This window comes from Ctenopharyngodon idella, chromosome 12 (assembly GCF_019924925.1).
Source record: "Ctenopharyngodon idella isolate HZGC_01 chromosome 12, HZGC01, whole genome shotgun sequence".
Classification (NCBI taxonomy): Eukaryota; Metazoa; Chordata; class Actinopteri; order Cypriniformes; family Xenocyprididae; genus Ctenopharyngodon; species Ctenopharyngodon idella.
The window spans coordinates 31,384,104-31,399,853 of record NC_067231.1 but is presented as its reverse complement, the minus strand read 5'-3'; the positions used below and the strand labels follow the sequence as shown (position 1 = coordinate 31,399,853).

Sequence of the window (15,750 nt, the reverse complement as noted above, 5' to 3'; positions counted from 1 at the left end):
AATCCAGTGAAAACACGCTTTAATTTGCACAAACACTGAGGTGAGCAGATCTCTGAAATTAACACTGTGTGACCGCAGCAACCGCTCCATATCGACAAAACCTGCATGCTGTCCTTATTCACGACTTTAATATAAATGCAGAAATCAGTTTCAGCTCAAAATACCCCACAGATCATTTATTATAGCTTGTCAAATTTGCCCCTATTTGGGTGTGAGCAAAAACACGCCGTTTTTGTGTGTTCCTTTAAATGCAAATGAGCTGCTGCTCCCCGCCCCCTTTCCAGAAGAGGGCAGAGCTTTAACAGCTCACGCTTCGGTCGCTCAACAACAACAAAGCTGGAGAATCTCACGCAGACAAAATGACGAAAGTTTTCAGCCTTACATTGTTCAAACCGGAGTCGACACTGATGGAGAGACTCAGGAAGAAGTTACAACTTTTAGACGTTTCTGAATGGTTAGTGGATAAATTTATGTAGTTGCTGTGGAGTTGATTCAACTCATCAACTAGCATGTGTCGTCATGTTAATCTTTTGTTCAAATCCAGCGTTTGTGAAGCAGTCCGGCTTAAAATGACGGCATGTCAACAACACTCTACTACAACAACTCTTCCTCTTCTCTAAAGCAGCACAACATGGCCCCGCCCCCTTTGTTGTGTGTTCTCAGGGGCGGGGTTTATGTAAATTTTGGGGTTAGTGATGTCGCCAACCCAGGAAGAAGCTCGTTGTAGTCCCTACCAGTCGTTTGTTGTAGTCCTTCAAAAGCGATTTCTGTAAAAGAAAATATCTCCCTTTGCATTGAACTTTGAGCGTCGTAACTTTGCAGATGTCGTTTATGATCAAACAGCAACATTACACACTAACTAAAGTTAAAAGAGTCAAATCATAATCAAGGACCCCTTTAGCTAGGATTAATAAATGCTTTACAAGTATTGTTCATTGTTAGTTCATGTTAACTGTAACCATATTGTAAAGTGTTAGTGATTGTTACACAATCATTCGTGTGGTTTGTTATTGTGAGTTTCAGATGTGAGGAAGTGAAGCTCATAATGAATCACGTCTGAACGGATCAGCGTCACTGAAGCTTCACAGCAGACGCTCATTACAGACCTTCATTTTACCGTAAACCTGCTTTCTAGTCAGTACGGCTATAAGAATCAGTATAAGAGGTGTGTGTGTGTGTGTGTGTAGTAACACTCGTGATGAGATAAGCTCTGACACACACACACACGTTCAGATACTCAAACCTGCCCGGACCTGGATGTGATTAACACATTAGTGCATTAGTGACGCTCTGAGTGTGTGTGTGCGTTTGCATCCATCAGTATGAATTCTTCTCAGTTCTCTCTCGTTTGGTTGTGGGATGGTAATGAGGTCAAGGAAGCTCCGCCCAGTGGGAGGAGTCATAGTGAGACAGAAGAGTGAGGCATCAATCAGTTCTGGATCAGATGTTCTGTCTCTCACACTGCAGCTCCTGCTTTATGCTCTAGATTCTTTATGCTCAACAAAACACCTGGAACCAGAGCCAACACATCACCGTCTGCCTGTCTGTTCTTCAGCTGTCTCTCTCTCCTGAGTGATTCCAGACAGCAGAAGTTTTACCTGCCAGTTCATGGGTCCGGGAGCCGATCGGATCAGATGATGTGGCTCCAGACTCTCCTGCTGCTCGGCCTTGTGGGTCTCATGCTGGATGTGTGTTATGGATATTCATCTGAGGATGAGGATTATTACATGCAAGAGCTTCTCAGTCGGGAACATTACCAGCGCGTCTCGGAGGACCGAGCGACCGACGGCCGTCAGACACCCGGACGAGGATTTGGGAAGGAGAGCAGATCCATATCAGCTGCTTCCAAAGCAGCCGGCGGATCTGATTCGGCATCAGGTAATGTAAACACACGTAACTGGCTCAGGCTGATTCTGTCATCTTGTTTACTGGCATGTAAACATGTTAGATGTCATAGAGTTCCTTCATTAAACCCGATGTGTTTATTCAGGTAACTAGATATAAACTTAAACACTCTTCAGTTCGTTCCTCCCTCATTACTCTGGCGGTTCCCAGCACATCAACACACCGAACTGAAGCTGTGTGGCTGGACGAGCTTGTGTTTCAGGATCTGTCAGGCACTGGTTCAGCCGTCAAACATTATTGGCTTTCAGTGAATCATGAATGGAGTGTTTTACTGGAGCTTTGACTGTGTGAAACATTCATAAAGTTTTGCAGAGGTCGGCAGGGAATGATGCTTGTTTCTGACACCAAATGCTAATTAATCTTCAATCAGACACATCTGAGCTTCTTCATCAACAGCAGAAGATATGCAAAGTGTTTTCTCCTTGGTTTTAAAGCTTTAAATTAGTCTATTTATTTTGCTCTCGTAACTACACACCATTAGATTTAACTTTATTGCATGCATTTGACATCATTTTTTCCTGCTGTCAGTGCAAAACACTGCAAAAAAAAAAGAAGAAAAAAAAAGATTTTCTTATTTACTCAGGATTTCTGCAAGTCTTAAAAAAGACTTGAAAATCTTAACTTGCTCTTACACAAATGAAAGGGGTCCTTGATTATGATTTTTAACTTTAGTTAGTGTGTAATGTTGCTGTTTGATCATAAACAACATCTGCAAAGTTACGACGCTCAAAGTTCAATGCAAAGAGAGATATTTTTTCTGTTAAAGGACTACAACAAACGACTGGTAGGGACTAAAACAAACTTCTTCCCGGGTTAGTGACATCACAGACCCCAAAGTTTACATAAACCCCGCCCCCGAGAACACACAACAAAGGGGGCGGGGCCATGTTGGGCTGCTTTAGAGAAGAGGAAGAGTTGTTGTAGTAGAGTGTTGTTGACATGCCGTCATTTTACACCGGACTGCTTCACAAACGAGGGTCAATTCAACACAAAAGATTAACATGACGGCACATGCTAGTGGATGAGTTGAATCAACTCCACAGCAACTACATAAATTTATCCACTAACCATTCAGAAACGTCTAAAAGTTGTAACTTCTTCCTGAGTCTCTCCATCAGTGTCGACTCCGGTTTGAACAATGTAAGGCTGAACACCGTTACTGACAATCCTCATTTTGGCTGTGTGAGATTCTCCAGATTTGTTGTTGTTGAGCTGTTAAAGCTCCGCCCTCTTCTGGAAAAGGGGCCGGGAGCAGCAGCTCATTTGCATTTAAAGGGACACACACAAAAACAGCATGTTTTTGCTCGCACCAAAATAGGGGCAAATTTGACAAGCTATAATAAATGATCTGTGGGGGATTTTGAGCTGAAACACATTCTGGGGACTTACATTACATCTTGTATATGAAATCGTCCCTCAAATGAAAATGTAGACAATGCGAGTAATGATTGATCAGTTTGAGGGACTCTAGACGTGTGTCATGAGGTTTCTGATCCGCTGTGATCATGTTTGACTCTCCGTGTCGATGATTCCGTGGCACATCTGAACGCTGGCAGCGCTTGGTGAATCCGAGTGTTTCCATGTGGGATGTAGGTTTATCCTGACACGACCTCTCAGGCACATGATGAAAGCCTTCAGCTGCTCTTCTGCTCAACACATTGGCTCTGAAGCTTGGCGCCGCAGCTAAAGTTTATAGGCCACCAAACACACCAGCTTTCATCATTCAGCACTTCTTCTCTTCATCTCATGAGCCTGATGTATGAACCACAGATGCAGTTCAACCTTCTGCTGTTTGTGTCTCATCAGCCGTGAAAACTGGAAACAAAAAGAGTGAGAAGAACAAGAAAGCAGTGAAAGCAGCCGGCGGCGTCAGTGACGGTTCGTTCACCGCTGACAAAGACGGTGAGTTGAACGGCAAACGAACATGGTTTGTGTGAGGTCATCTGTGTGTCAAATATGATTTGACATTGGGACGGTAAAGTAAGATAAGATAAGCAGATCGGTTCATCTAATGTAGATGGTCAGAGTTTGAAGCAGTCTGGATTGATCAGAGACATCACATCTTTACAATATGACAGTCACTCTCTCAATATATTATTATAACAATAATAGAAGATCTAAACTGAAAATCTGAAGAGACACTGATGCTCTTGTCTGTATGTGTGTGTCCTGTTGGAAAGTCGCTTTGGACATATAAATGTGTGACCTGCACGTTTCCCTCATGTGCTTACGGAACAGTAACGGCTGTGTTTGTTTCAGGCCAAAAGCAGAATTAGAGCTGATTCACACCGATCTCCTGAGAGTCTTTAGAGCTGCAGATGTGTGTCGTAATGAGAAGAGCTCAGCTGCGCATCCGCAAAGCTTCATCTGCGCAGACAGACCTGTACAAATTGTTTTATTACAGTTACGGGTGTATGTAAATATTAGAAAGATTGCTAGATTAGATATTGAATCAGTGGGGTCAGTAAGTCTGATGGTCCCGCCTCAAATTCATGTCACTGGTCAGTTGGTCTGATAATCCCGCCCCCAATTCATGTCATTGGTCAGTCTTTCTGATAGTCCCGCCCCACATTGATGTTATCGGTCAGTCAGTCTGATAATCCCGCCCCCAATTCATGTCATTGGTCAGTCTTTCTGATAGTCCCGCCCCACATTGATGTTATCGGTCAGTCAGTCTGATAATCCCGCCCCCAATTCATGTCATTGGTCAGTCTTTCTGATAGTCCCGCCCCACATTGATGTTATCGGTCAGTCAGTCTGATAATCCCGCCCCCAATTCATGTCATTGGTCAGTCTTTCTGATAGTCCCGCCCCACATTGATGTTATCAGTCAGTCAGTCTGATAATCCCGCCCCCAATTCATGTCATTGGTCAGTCTTTCTGATAGTCCCGCCCCACATTGATGTTATCGGTCAGTCAGTCTGATAATCCCGCCCCCAATTCATGTCATTGGTCAGTCTTTCTGATAGTCCCGCCCCACATTGATGTTGTCGGTCAGTCAGTCTGATAATCCCACCCCCAAATTCATGTCATTGGTCAGTCTTTCTGATAGTCCCGCCCCACATTGATGTTATCGGTCAGTCAGTCTGATAATCCCGCCCCCAATTCATGTCATTGGTCAGTCTTTCTGATAGTCCCGCCCCATATTGATGTTATCGGTCAGTCAGTCTGATAATCCCACCCCCAAATTCATGTCATTGGTCAGTCTTTCTGATAGTCCCGCCCCACATTGATGTTATCGGTCAGTCAGTCAGTCTGATAATCCCACCCCCAAATTCATGTCATTGGTCAGTCTTTCTGATAGTCCCGCCCCATATTGATGTTATCGGTCAGTCAGTCTGATAATCCCGCCCCCAATTCATGTCATTGGTCAGTCTTTCTGATAGTCCTGCCCCACATTGATGTTATCGGTCAGTCAGTCTGATAATCCCGCCCCCAATTCATGTCATTGGTCAGTCTTTCTGATAGTCCCGCCCCACATTGATGTTATCGGTCAGTCAGTCTGATAATCCCACCCCCCAAATTCATGTCATTGGTCAGTCTTTCTGATAGTCCCGCCCCACATTGATGTTATCGGTCAGTCAGTCAGTCTGATAATCCCACCCCCAAATTCATGTCATTGGTCAGTCTTTCTGATAGTCCCGCCCCATATTGATGTTATCGGTCAGTCAGTCTGATAATCCCGCCCCCAATTCATGTCATTGGTCAGTCTTTCTGATAGTCCCGCCCCACATTGATGTTATCGGTCAGTCAGTCTGATAATCCCACCCCCAAATTCATGTCATTGGTCAGTCTTTCTGATAGTCCCGCCCCACATTGATGTTATCGGTCAGTCAGTCTGATAATCCCACCCCCAAATTCATGTCATTGGTCAGTCTTTCTGATAGTCCCGCCCCATATTGATGTTATCGGTCAGTCAGTCTGATAATCCCGCCCGCAATTCATGTCATTGGTCAGTCTTTCTGATAGTCCCGCCCCACATTGATGTTATCGGTCAGTCAGTCTGATAATCCCACCCCCAAATTCATGTCATTGGTCAGTCTTTCTGATAGTCCCGCCCCATATTGATGTTATCGGTCAGTCAGTCTGATAATCCCGCCCCCAATTCATGTCATTGGTCAGTCTTTCTGATAGTCCCGCCCCACATTGATGTTATCGGTCAGTCAGTCTGATAATCCCACCCCCAAATTCATTTCATTGGTCAGTCTTTCTGATAGTCCCGCCCCACATTGATGTTATCGGTCAGTCAGTCTGATAATCCCACCCCCAAATTCATTTCATTGGTCAGTCTTTCTGATAGTCCCGCCCCACATTGATGTTATCGGTCAGTCAGTCAGTCTGATAATCCCGCCCCCAAATTCATGTCATTGGTCAGTCTTTCTGATAGTCCCGCCCCACATTGATGTTATCGGTCAGTCAGTCTGATAATCCCACCCCCAAATTCATGTCATTGGTCAGTCTTTCTGATAGTCCTGCCCCACATTGATGTTATCGGTCAGTCAGTCAGTCTGATAATCCCACCCCCAAATTCATGTCATTGGTCAGTCTTTCTGATAGTCCCACCCCATATTGATGTTATCGGTCAGTCAGTCTGATAATCCCGCCCCCAATTCATGTCATTGGTCAGTCTTTCTGATAGTCCCGCCCCATATTGATGTTATCGGTCAGTCAGTCTGATAGTCCCGTCTCAAATTCATGTCATTGGTCAGTCGGTCTGATAGTCCCGCCTAAAATTAATGTAATTGGTCAGTCAGTCTGATAGTCCCGTCACAAATTCATGTCATTGGTCAGTCAGTCTGATAGTCCCGCCTAAAATTAATGTAATCGATCAGTCAGTCTGATAGTCCCGCCTCAAATTCATGTCATTGGTCAGTTGGTCTGGTAGTCCTGCCCCAAATTCATGTCATGTCAGTCTCATAGTCCCACCTCAAATTCATGTCATTGGTCAGTCAGTCTATTAGTCCCGCCTCAAACTCATTTCATTGGTCAGTCAGATAGTCCTGCCCCAAATTCATGTCATTGGTCAGTCAGATAGTCCCGCTTCAAATTTATGTAATCAATCAGTCAGTCTGAGAGTCTGGCCTCAAATTTGTGTCATTGGTCAGTCAGTCTGATAGTCCCGTCAGACTAATGTGTATTGATTTAAGAAAGTTTTGATTTTTTTTTTTTTTACTGGAAAATAAAAGAAAAATACTAAGTAAGAAAATCATTTCTTGCAGTGCACTAACTGAACATGCAAATTATGACACACTTCAGCGTTATTGACTGTTTAAATAAAGTAGAGCTCAGATCCCTCTCATGACTTTCAGTCTGCTCTTCTCATTCCCGACAGATTGTCCTCCGCTGGGTCTGGAGACACTGAAGATCGATGACTTTCAGCTCCACGCGTCCACCATGAGACACTACGGTCTGGGGCCGCACAGGGGCCGACTGAACATCCAGGTGTGTGTGTGTCTCTATGAAATGTTGCCAGTGTTCCTGCTCTTTGTCTGTTGTTACTCAGATCTCAGACCCGTTCTGCTCAATCTTTGCCTCATCTGGATCCACTTTGCACAGAATTTGCTCTTTGTTTTCCGCTGCACTCGATGAAAACAGAACGACAACCGAAAGCAGGAATGATCAGCTGGAAACAGACTTCAGAGCGACAGCCGTGTGAAATTGACCCAGTTTCTGCTTAAATCCGCTGTGAGTCACAGAAAGCATTACGCAGCTGCGCTCGAGTCCAGAAGATCATTACCAAGATTCATTCTGACCCGCACGACTTCGAAGGATCCTTAAACACTTTACAAAGTGCCTTCATTCACAACTCTAACCAATAGAAATGAACGTGAAGTGAATGAGTTTCTGATCTGTTTCACACTGTTTCACGTGATTGAAACACATTTAAAGTGATAGTTCACACAGAAATGATCATTCTGTCACTATTTAATCACCCTCATGTGTTCCAAACCTGTATAACTTTCTCTCTTCAGTGGAACATAATCTTGTTTAGATGAACCAAACATTGGACCCCAAACAACCAAACAAACCAAAAAAAAAAAAAGCATTTTAAAAAACATACATTTGACATAAAATCTGAATAACTGACCAGTAAGTAAAACTCTGTCCTCATTTATTCCCTCTTCCCTTCATTCACGTTCATTGTGTTGAAAAGAGCAGCGTGTTCCACTGAAGGAATCAAGTCTTACAGAATGAGTAAATGATGACTGAATCCTCATATGTGGGTAAACTAATCCTTTACCTGTCTAGTTGTGCTGTGAGCGGGTTGAGTCTCATGTTTCTGTCTGTGTGTCAGAATCTCTATTAATGCATCTTACATTTCCTTCTGCTGCTGTCTCTCTGCTCTCACTGCTATCTTACCGCTGTCTCACTGCCGTCTCAACGTTGTCTCACTGCTCACTCAATGCCGTCTCTCTGCTGTCTCTCTATTATCTCACTGCTCTCTCTCACCGCTGTCTCACTGCACTCACCACTGTCTCGGCTGTCTTTCTGCTCTCACTGCTGTCTCTCTATTATCTCACTGTTGTCTCACTGCTGTCTCTCTGCTCTCACTGCTGTCTCAATGCTGTCTCTCTGCTGTCTCTCTATTATCTCACTGCTCTCTCTCACCGCTGTCTCACTGCACTCACCACTGTCTCGGCTGTCTTTCTGCTCTCACTGCTGTCTCTCTATTATCTCACTGTTGTCTCACTGCTGTCTCTCTGCTCTCACTGCTGTCTCAATGTTGTCTCTCTGCACTCACTGCTGTCTTTTTGCTCTCACTGCTGTCTCAATGCTGTCTCTCTGCTGTCTCTCTATTATCTCACTGCTGTCTCTCTGCTGTCTTTCTGCTCTCACTGCTGTCTCTCTATTATCTCACTGCTGTCTTTCTGCTCTCACTGCTGTCTCAATGCTGTCTCTCTGCACTCACCACTGCACTCACTGCTGTTTTTTTGCTCTCACTGTTGTCTCACTGCACTCACCACTGTCTTACTGCTGTCTTTTTGCTCTCACTGCTGTCTCAATGCTGTCTCTCACTGCTGTCTCTCTATTATCTCACTGCTGTCTCTCTGCTCTCACTGCTGTCTCTCTGCTTTCACTGCCGTCTCTCTGCACTCACCACTGCACTCACTGCTGTCTCTCTGCTTTCACTGCCGTCTCACTGCACTCGCCACTGTCTCACTGCTGTCTTTTTGCTCTCACTGCTGTCTCTGCTCTCTCACTGCACTCACTGCTGTCTCTCCATTATCTCACTGCTGTCTCTCTGCTCTCACTGCTCTTTTTGCTCTCACTGCTGTCTCAATGCTGTCTCTCTGCTCTCTCTCACTGCTGTCTCTCTGCTCTTTTTGCTCTCACTGCTGTCTCAATGCTGTCTCTCTATTATCTCACTGTTGTCTCACTGCTGTCTCTCTGCTTTCACTGCCGTCTCTCTGCACTCACCACTGCACTCACCGCTGTCTTTTTGCTCTCACTGCTGTCTCTGCTCTCTCACTGTTGTCTCACTGCACTCACCACTGTCTCACTGCTGTCTTTTTGCTCTCACTGCTGTCTCTGCTCTCTCACTGCACTCACTGCTGTCTCTCTATTATCTCACTACTGTCTCTCTGCTCTCACTGCTCTTTTTGCTCTCACTGCTGTCTCAATGCTCTCTCTGCTCTCTCACTGCTGTTTCTCTGCTATCTCAATGCTGTCTCACTGCTGTCTCTCTATTATCTCACTGTTGTCTCACTGCTGTCTTTTTGCTCTCTCTGCTCTCTCACTGCTGTCTCTCTTCTCTCACTACACACTGCAGTCTATCTGCTGTCTCACTGCACTCACCGCTGTCTCACCACTGTCTTTCTATTATTTCACTGCTCTCTCACTGTTGTCTCACTGCTGTCTCACTGTCAGTAAGAGCAGCAGCATGAGTTAATTGTGTTGATGTAGTTTCATGTGTGTGTAGGGCGGTCTGTTAGAGGACGACCTGTATGACGGCGGCTGGTGTGCAGGACGAAACGACCCGCTGCAGTGGTTTGAGGTGGACGCGCGCAGACTCACGAAATTCACCGGTGTCGTCACTCAGGGACGGAGCTCACTCTGGTCGTGAGTACACAACGCCAAGGTCATAGGTTCGATTCCCAGGGAATGCATGAACTAAACTGCATGAACTGAAATGCATGAACTGAACATCTTGAATATAATGCAAGTCGCTTTGGATAAAAGCATCTGTCTAATGCATAAATTTAAATGGGTCAAAAAGTAAGATTCCCAGGGAATGCATGAACTGATCCAGAGTATGCCTCGAATGCAACGACAAGTCTGCCAATTGCGCATACAGAAATGTCAGGATGGAGGCTGATGCTTCAGTGTGTGTGTATGTGTGTGTTGCAGGAGTGATTGGGTGAGCTCATATAAAGTTCTGCTCAGTAATGATTCTCACAGCTGGGTGACGCTGAAGAACGGCTCCAGAGATCTGGTGAGACACCAAACATGCCCTTCACAAACCATCAACTCATTCACACACAGCTGTAACCCAGTGTTTCTGCTCGCATCAGTAGATTTTCATTGGGAATCGAGAGAAGGAGATTCCCGTCCTCAATACCTTCCCGAAACCCATGGTGGCTCGTTACATCCGCATAAACCCTCGATCCTGGTTCCCCAACGGCGGCATCTGCATGCGTGTGGAGATCCTGGGCTGCCCGATGCCAGGTGATGGACACACACACACACACACACCTGCAGTGCTTTCAGCCTACGGGGATTATGAAAAACAATGATTAAATCATAAAAAAAAAGTCAAAATTAAACGGTTACAAAAATGTATTAAATCATAAAAATGTCAAATTACAATAAATAAATAATGTTAAAATAAAAAAATCAAAATATAACACAAAAAATCATAAAGTAAAATGTAAGTAATTTTAAAATCAAAATCAAAATATAGCACTTAATAAAAATTAAATTGTAAAACTGTCAAATAAATAATTTTAATCTAAATAGGTGAAGTATTTTATTTGTTTACCTGCATGATCATTAACTGACATCAGAGAACCGCGAACATCAAATGTGTTAAAAAATTACTAAAATATTAATTTAAAACCTCAGGAGGACTTTAAGAAGATAGTTTAGCTCACAAAAAAAGTTTGTGAATCCAGATGATCATCACAACAAATCTGCAGATTTTATTCTTTCTCATTTATTTTTAAACAGATCCAAACAATTATTACCGGAGAAGAAATGAAGTGACGACGACAGACAACCTGGACTTCAGACACCACAGTTATAAAGAGATGAGACAGGTACAGTGTGAGGATTGTGACATATCATTTAATATAATGCCTGAGAGCAGTTCACATTATCATTTAATAAAACATTCTTCATTATCTTCCATATATATATTAACACAACCGTTGTGTTTGTGTTCAGCTGATGAAGGTGGTGAATGACATGTGTCCGAACATCACACGCATCTACAACATCGGCAAAAGCTACAACGGACAGAAGCTGTACGCCATCGAGATCTCGGACAACCCCGGCGACCACGAGCTCGGTAAGACTGGACTCTGAGCGCTGACGCAGGTGTGTGTGACACTGGATGAGTGTGTGTGTGTGTGTTCGCAGGTGAGCCCGAGTTCCGCTACACGGCCGGCTCCCACGGTAACGAGGTGCTGGGCCGCGAGCTGCTGCTGCTGCTCATGCAGTTCATGTGTCAGGAGTATCTGAGCGGAAACCCACGCATACGCCACCTGGTGGACGAGACGCGCATCCACCTGCTGCCCTCCATCAACCCCGACGGCTACGAGAAAGCCTTCGCAGCGGTACGTCTGCAGCCACTCCTGCTCATTATTATAAGACACCCTGCTGAATGAAAGTGTCTCTCTGTCATGGATTCAGGGCTCGGAGCTCAGCGGATGGTCTCTGGGCCGCTGGAGTCACGACGGCCTCGACATCCATCACAACTTCCCTGATCTCAACGCTGTTCTGTGGGAAGCAGAAGCTCGGAATTGGGTCCCGCGCAAATTCCACAACCATCACGTGCCCATCCCGGACTGGTACCGCTCCGAGAACGCCACCGTACGTCCCTCACACACACGCTTGGAGTCTCTAACTCAATCCCTCTAGCGCCACCAACTGTCCAAAAGTTGCACTCACGTTTATGCTAATAACTTTTGAACCGGGTTAGAAACAAAATTCTTCGTCCTCTAATTTTATCTCAGATTTTCTTCTTTTTCCTCTGATTCTTGGCTCAAGATGATTCGATTGCACCCTATTTTGGAAAATTTTAATTTTTCAAAAAACCTGCTTTTTCAAAGTCCTCCAAGGCCGTTGCTACTATTTTCACGAAAATTGAACTAGATCATCTTCAGACCATTCCGACAAAAAGTTATGGAATTCAAGTTGATTTGTCAAACCGTTTTCAAAAACGTGCGAATGAATTTTACATAGTGCTTTCGAAAACAGATGTAAGGCTGTTTCTCCTCAACGCTTTATCATATTTTACTTGGTCCATGTCATCACAAGCATGACCTTAGGCTACATGCTGTGTTTCGGCGCAGTGCCACCTACTGGTCCTGAGATACGAAAAATTGCTATTTTTGCTTATAACTTCTGAATGGTTTTACCAAAAATCATAAAAGTGGTCTTGTTTGATTTGGGGCATCATGCCAAGTCGAATGATATCCAATTTGATATCATATCAGCCATTTTGGGTGTTGGCCATTTTGAGTTTTGTAGTAAAATGCTGTATTTTATGAACGCATGAACGTATCATTACGAAACTCGGAATGGGTCATCAGCACAATGCCCTGAAGGAGTCTGAGAAGTTTCGAACCAGATCATCTTCAGACCATGCCAACAAAATGTTATGGAACTCAAGTTGATTTGTCAAATCGTTTTTGAAAAACACGCGAACGAATTTTATGTAGCACTTGTGAAAACAGACGTAAGGCTCTATCTCCTCAACGCTTTATCGTATTCTGACCAAACTTGGTGCATGTCTTCACAAGCATGACCTGAGTTTACATGCTGCGTTTCGGCACAATGCCACCTACTGGTCCGGAGATACGAAAAATGGCTATTTTTGCTTTTAACTTCTGAACATTTTGTTCAAAAATCATAAAAGTGATTTCGTTAGATTTGGGGATTCGCCAAGACGAATGATATCCAATTTTCCCATATCGGCCATTTTAGGTGTCGGCCATTTTGAATTTTGTAGTAAAAAGCTGCATTTTCCGAAAGCATGAATGTATTATTATGAAATTCAGTATGGGTTATCAGCATGATGCCCTGAAGGAGTCTGAGAAATTTCGGACCAGCGCCACCTAATGGTGAAAACAAATTATTTACATGCTTATAACTTTGGATGTGGTTGACGTATTTTCACGGGAGTCATCTCCTTAGACTCCAGAATCCTTGAGTCCAACGATACTAAAACATGCAAGGTTTCGCCTTATGGTTAGTGCAACGTTAGCCCTCTGAGGACACAAACAAAGGTGGGACTGTGCCACTTGGTGGTGCTATAATTGAACAAAACATGAAATTGGCTCTAACTACAGTGCCGCTGGTCTGATTGACATGCAGTGTCTTTATCTCAGTTGTTATCATAGTCCATTATGACATTGTTGGTCTGCTGCTAGCTTCCTTGTTTGCTTCTTTTGTGCTTGGCCCCTTAATTGCTGCTTGCGGCTTGCAGCTATATTTTTAATTATTATTATCGGCATACATTGCAGGTTTTGTTCTTAATAATAATCAATAATATTATTGAATATTGTGTCTTTTTAAACCCAGATATATAAATATATGAAGAGAATGATACATATTACACAACACTATTGAACTGCTGCAGTCTTGTATCATACTCACTCTGACCTCTGACCCCAGGTGGCTGTGGAGACGCGCGCTCTGGTGTCATGGATGGAGAAGATCCCGTTCGTGTTGGGAGGGAACCTGCAGGGTGGCGAACTGGTGGTGACTTTTCCGTTCGACCGCACACGCTCAGTGACGGCGCTCCGGCAGCTGACGCCCACCGCCGACGATCATGTGTTCCGCTGGCTGGCGTTCTCGTACGCGTCCACACACCGCCTCATGACCGACGTCAGCCGCAGGGTCTGCCACACCGACGACTTCGCCAAGGAGGACGGCACCATCAACGGGGCATCGTGGCACACGGCTGCAGGAAGTGAGATCATCTGTACACCTGATTTCTGATTGTGAGGATCGGTCAGTCTTGTTAACTGGGTTGTTGTACATTAACAGGTATGAATGACTTCAGTTACCTGCACACCAACTGTTTCGAGCTGTCCATGTACGTGGGCTGCGATAAATACCCGCATGAGAGCGAACTACCGGAGGAGTGGGAGAATAACCGCGAGTCTCTGCTCGTCTTCATGGAACAGGTGATCATACACACACACACACACACTCTCACACAAACACACACTCAATATTGTGCTGATGGGTTTGAACAGGTGCATCGTGGGATCAAAGGTGTGATCAGAGACGCTCAGGGGAAAGGAATCGCTAATGCCATCGTCTCTGTGGATGGAATCAATCACGACATTCGCACAGGTAACACACGTGACACACATCGCAGGAGAGACGCGGTCCACATTAATGAAGAAATGATGGAGTCACTGCTGATTCCAGTCGACTGAAGTTCAGTGAATCTGAGTCACATGTAAATTCTGTAATCAGTGACCATGTTTCTCTCAGCGTCTGACGGCGATTACTGGCGTCTGTTGAATCCCGGTGAATACCGCGTGACGGTCCGCGCCGAGGGTTTCAGCGTCAGCAGCAAGGTGTGTACGGTGGGATACGACATCGGCGCCAGCAGGTGCGACTTTGTGCTCGGACGCTCCAACCTGTCGCGCATCAAAGAAATCATGCAGAAATTCAACAAGCAGCCAATCAGCATGCGGCAGCGACTGAGACAGCGGCGCCTACTGGACACATAGAGGAGTGTGTGTGAGTGTGTGTGTGAGTGTGTGTGAGAGACTCTTTCCTGGACTGAACAGAAGCGACTGTGGCATGTGATGTTCACTAATAATCACCTGTATTGTGTACAGGAGCTGTTTATCAAGAGAGTATTTTATATAATGGATCATCATCTTTTTTTCATTGATGTTTATTAGCTTTAAAATATTTCTGCTGAAGCAGATTCATTCCTTTACTTTATTTTTGAGTTTAATATCATCATAGAGCATCTGTTCAGACAGTGACGTTCATTACAAGCTTATAGACTCACAATAATGAATTAATTTGAATAACGTGATCTTCCACACGCGATCGTCTGTTGAGCAGAGTGAATGTAAAGCAGGTCACGGGTTCGACTGGATGAACTGATTTAAATGTCAGTACATCTCTATAACTGTAAGCAAAGCCTCATATCAGCGTCTGTTTACATGCTGTAACATCTTTACAACATCATCAGTATTATCATATTTGAAATGTTTTGTTGAAAATTCCGTGTCATTTCTGAGAATGTATTGAGAATATTCATGCATACAACAGCAATAAAGCTTCAGAGAACTGATCCTAATATATCTGACCTTCAGTTAGTGTCTAAGTCTGTGAGAGAGTGTGTGAGAAAGTGTGTGTGTTTGAGAGAGAGCGTCCCTGCGTCCCAATGTCCATACTATCCATCCTAAATAGTATGTGAGATTAAAATAAGTGTGTCCCAAAGCATAGTATGTTGAAAAGAGTATGCCAAAAGTCCCCGGATGTTTTTCGAAGTGTGGATCCGTGCACACTATAAAGGCTAATATTGCCCACAACCCATTGCGCTTTAGATGAGAACTACAAACACGGGTAAAAAGTGTCAAAAAAAACTACAAAACATGGCGGATATGCGGTGAGAAGTTTGAGTGACTAATAATCAGTTTAACCTGA

At 44.3% G+C, this 15,750-nt stretch overlaps 1 protein-coding gene across 3 annotated transcripts; it reads left to right on the top strand.

Annotated features, from left to right (window-relative positions):
* The first annotated feature begins 1,210 nt into the window (after positions 1–1,210).
* On the top strand, positions 1,211–15,402 carry LOC127524134 (inactive carboxypeptidase-like protein X2). 3 transcript variants are annotated; one of them, XM_051915524.1, is made up of 14 exons: positions 1,219–1,878; positions 3,712–3,807; positions 7,238–7,347; positions 9,827–9,966; positions 10,255–10,339; positions 10,422–10,572; positions 11,074–11,162; positions 11,290–11,413; positions 11,485–11,681; positions 11,758–11,937; positions 13,744–14,041; positions 14,119–14,258; positions 14,331–14,430; positions 14,575–15,402. In XM_051915524.1, exons 1-14 carry the CDS (start codon positions 1,494–1,496, stop codon positions 14,814–14,816), a joined length of 2,337 nt encoding a protein of 778 aa, XP_051771484.1. In that variant the 5' UTR covers positions 1,219–1,493; the 3' UTR covers positions 14,817–15,402. The 3 variants fall into 3 exon arrangements, with proteins under 3 accessions (XP_051771485.1, XP_051771483.1, XP_051771484.1); XM_051915523.1 differs by having other exon boundaries at positions 1,213–1,878; positions 14,119–14,430; XM_051915525.1 differs by lacking the exon at positions 3,712–3,807 and having other exon boundaries at positions 1,211–1,878; positions 14,119–14,430.
* Positions 15,403–15,750: the final 348 nt, after the last annotated feature.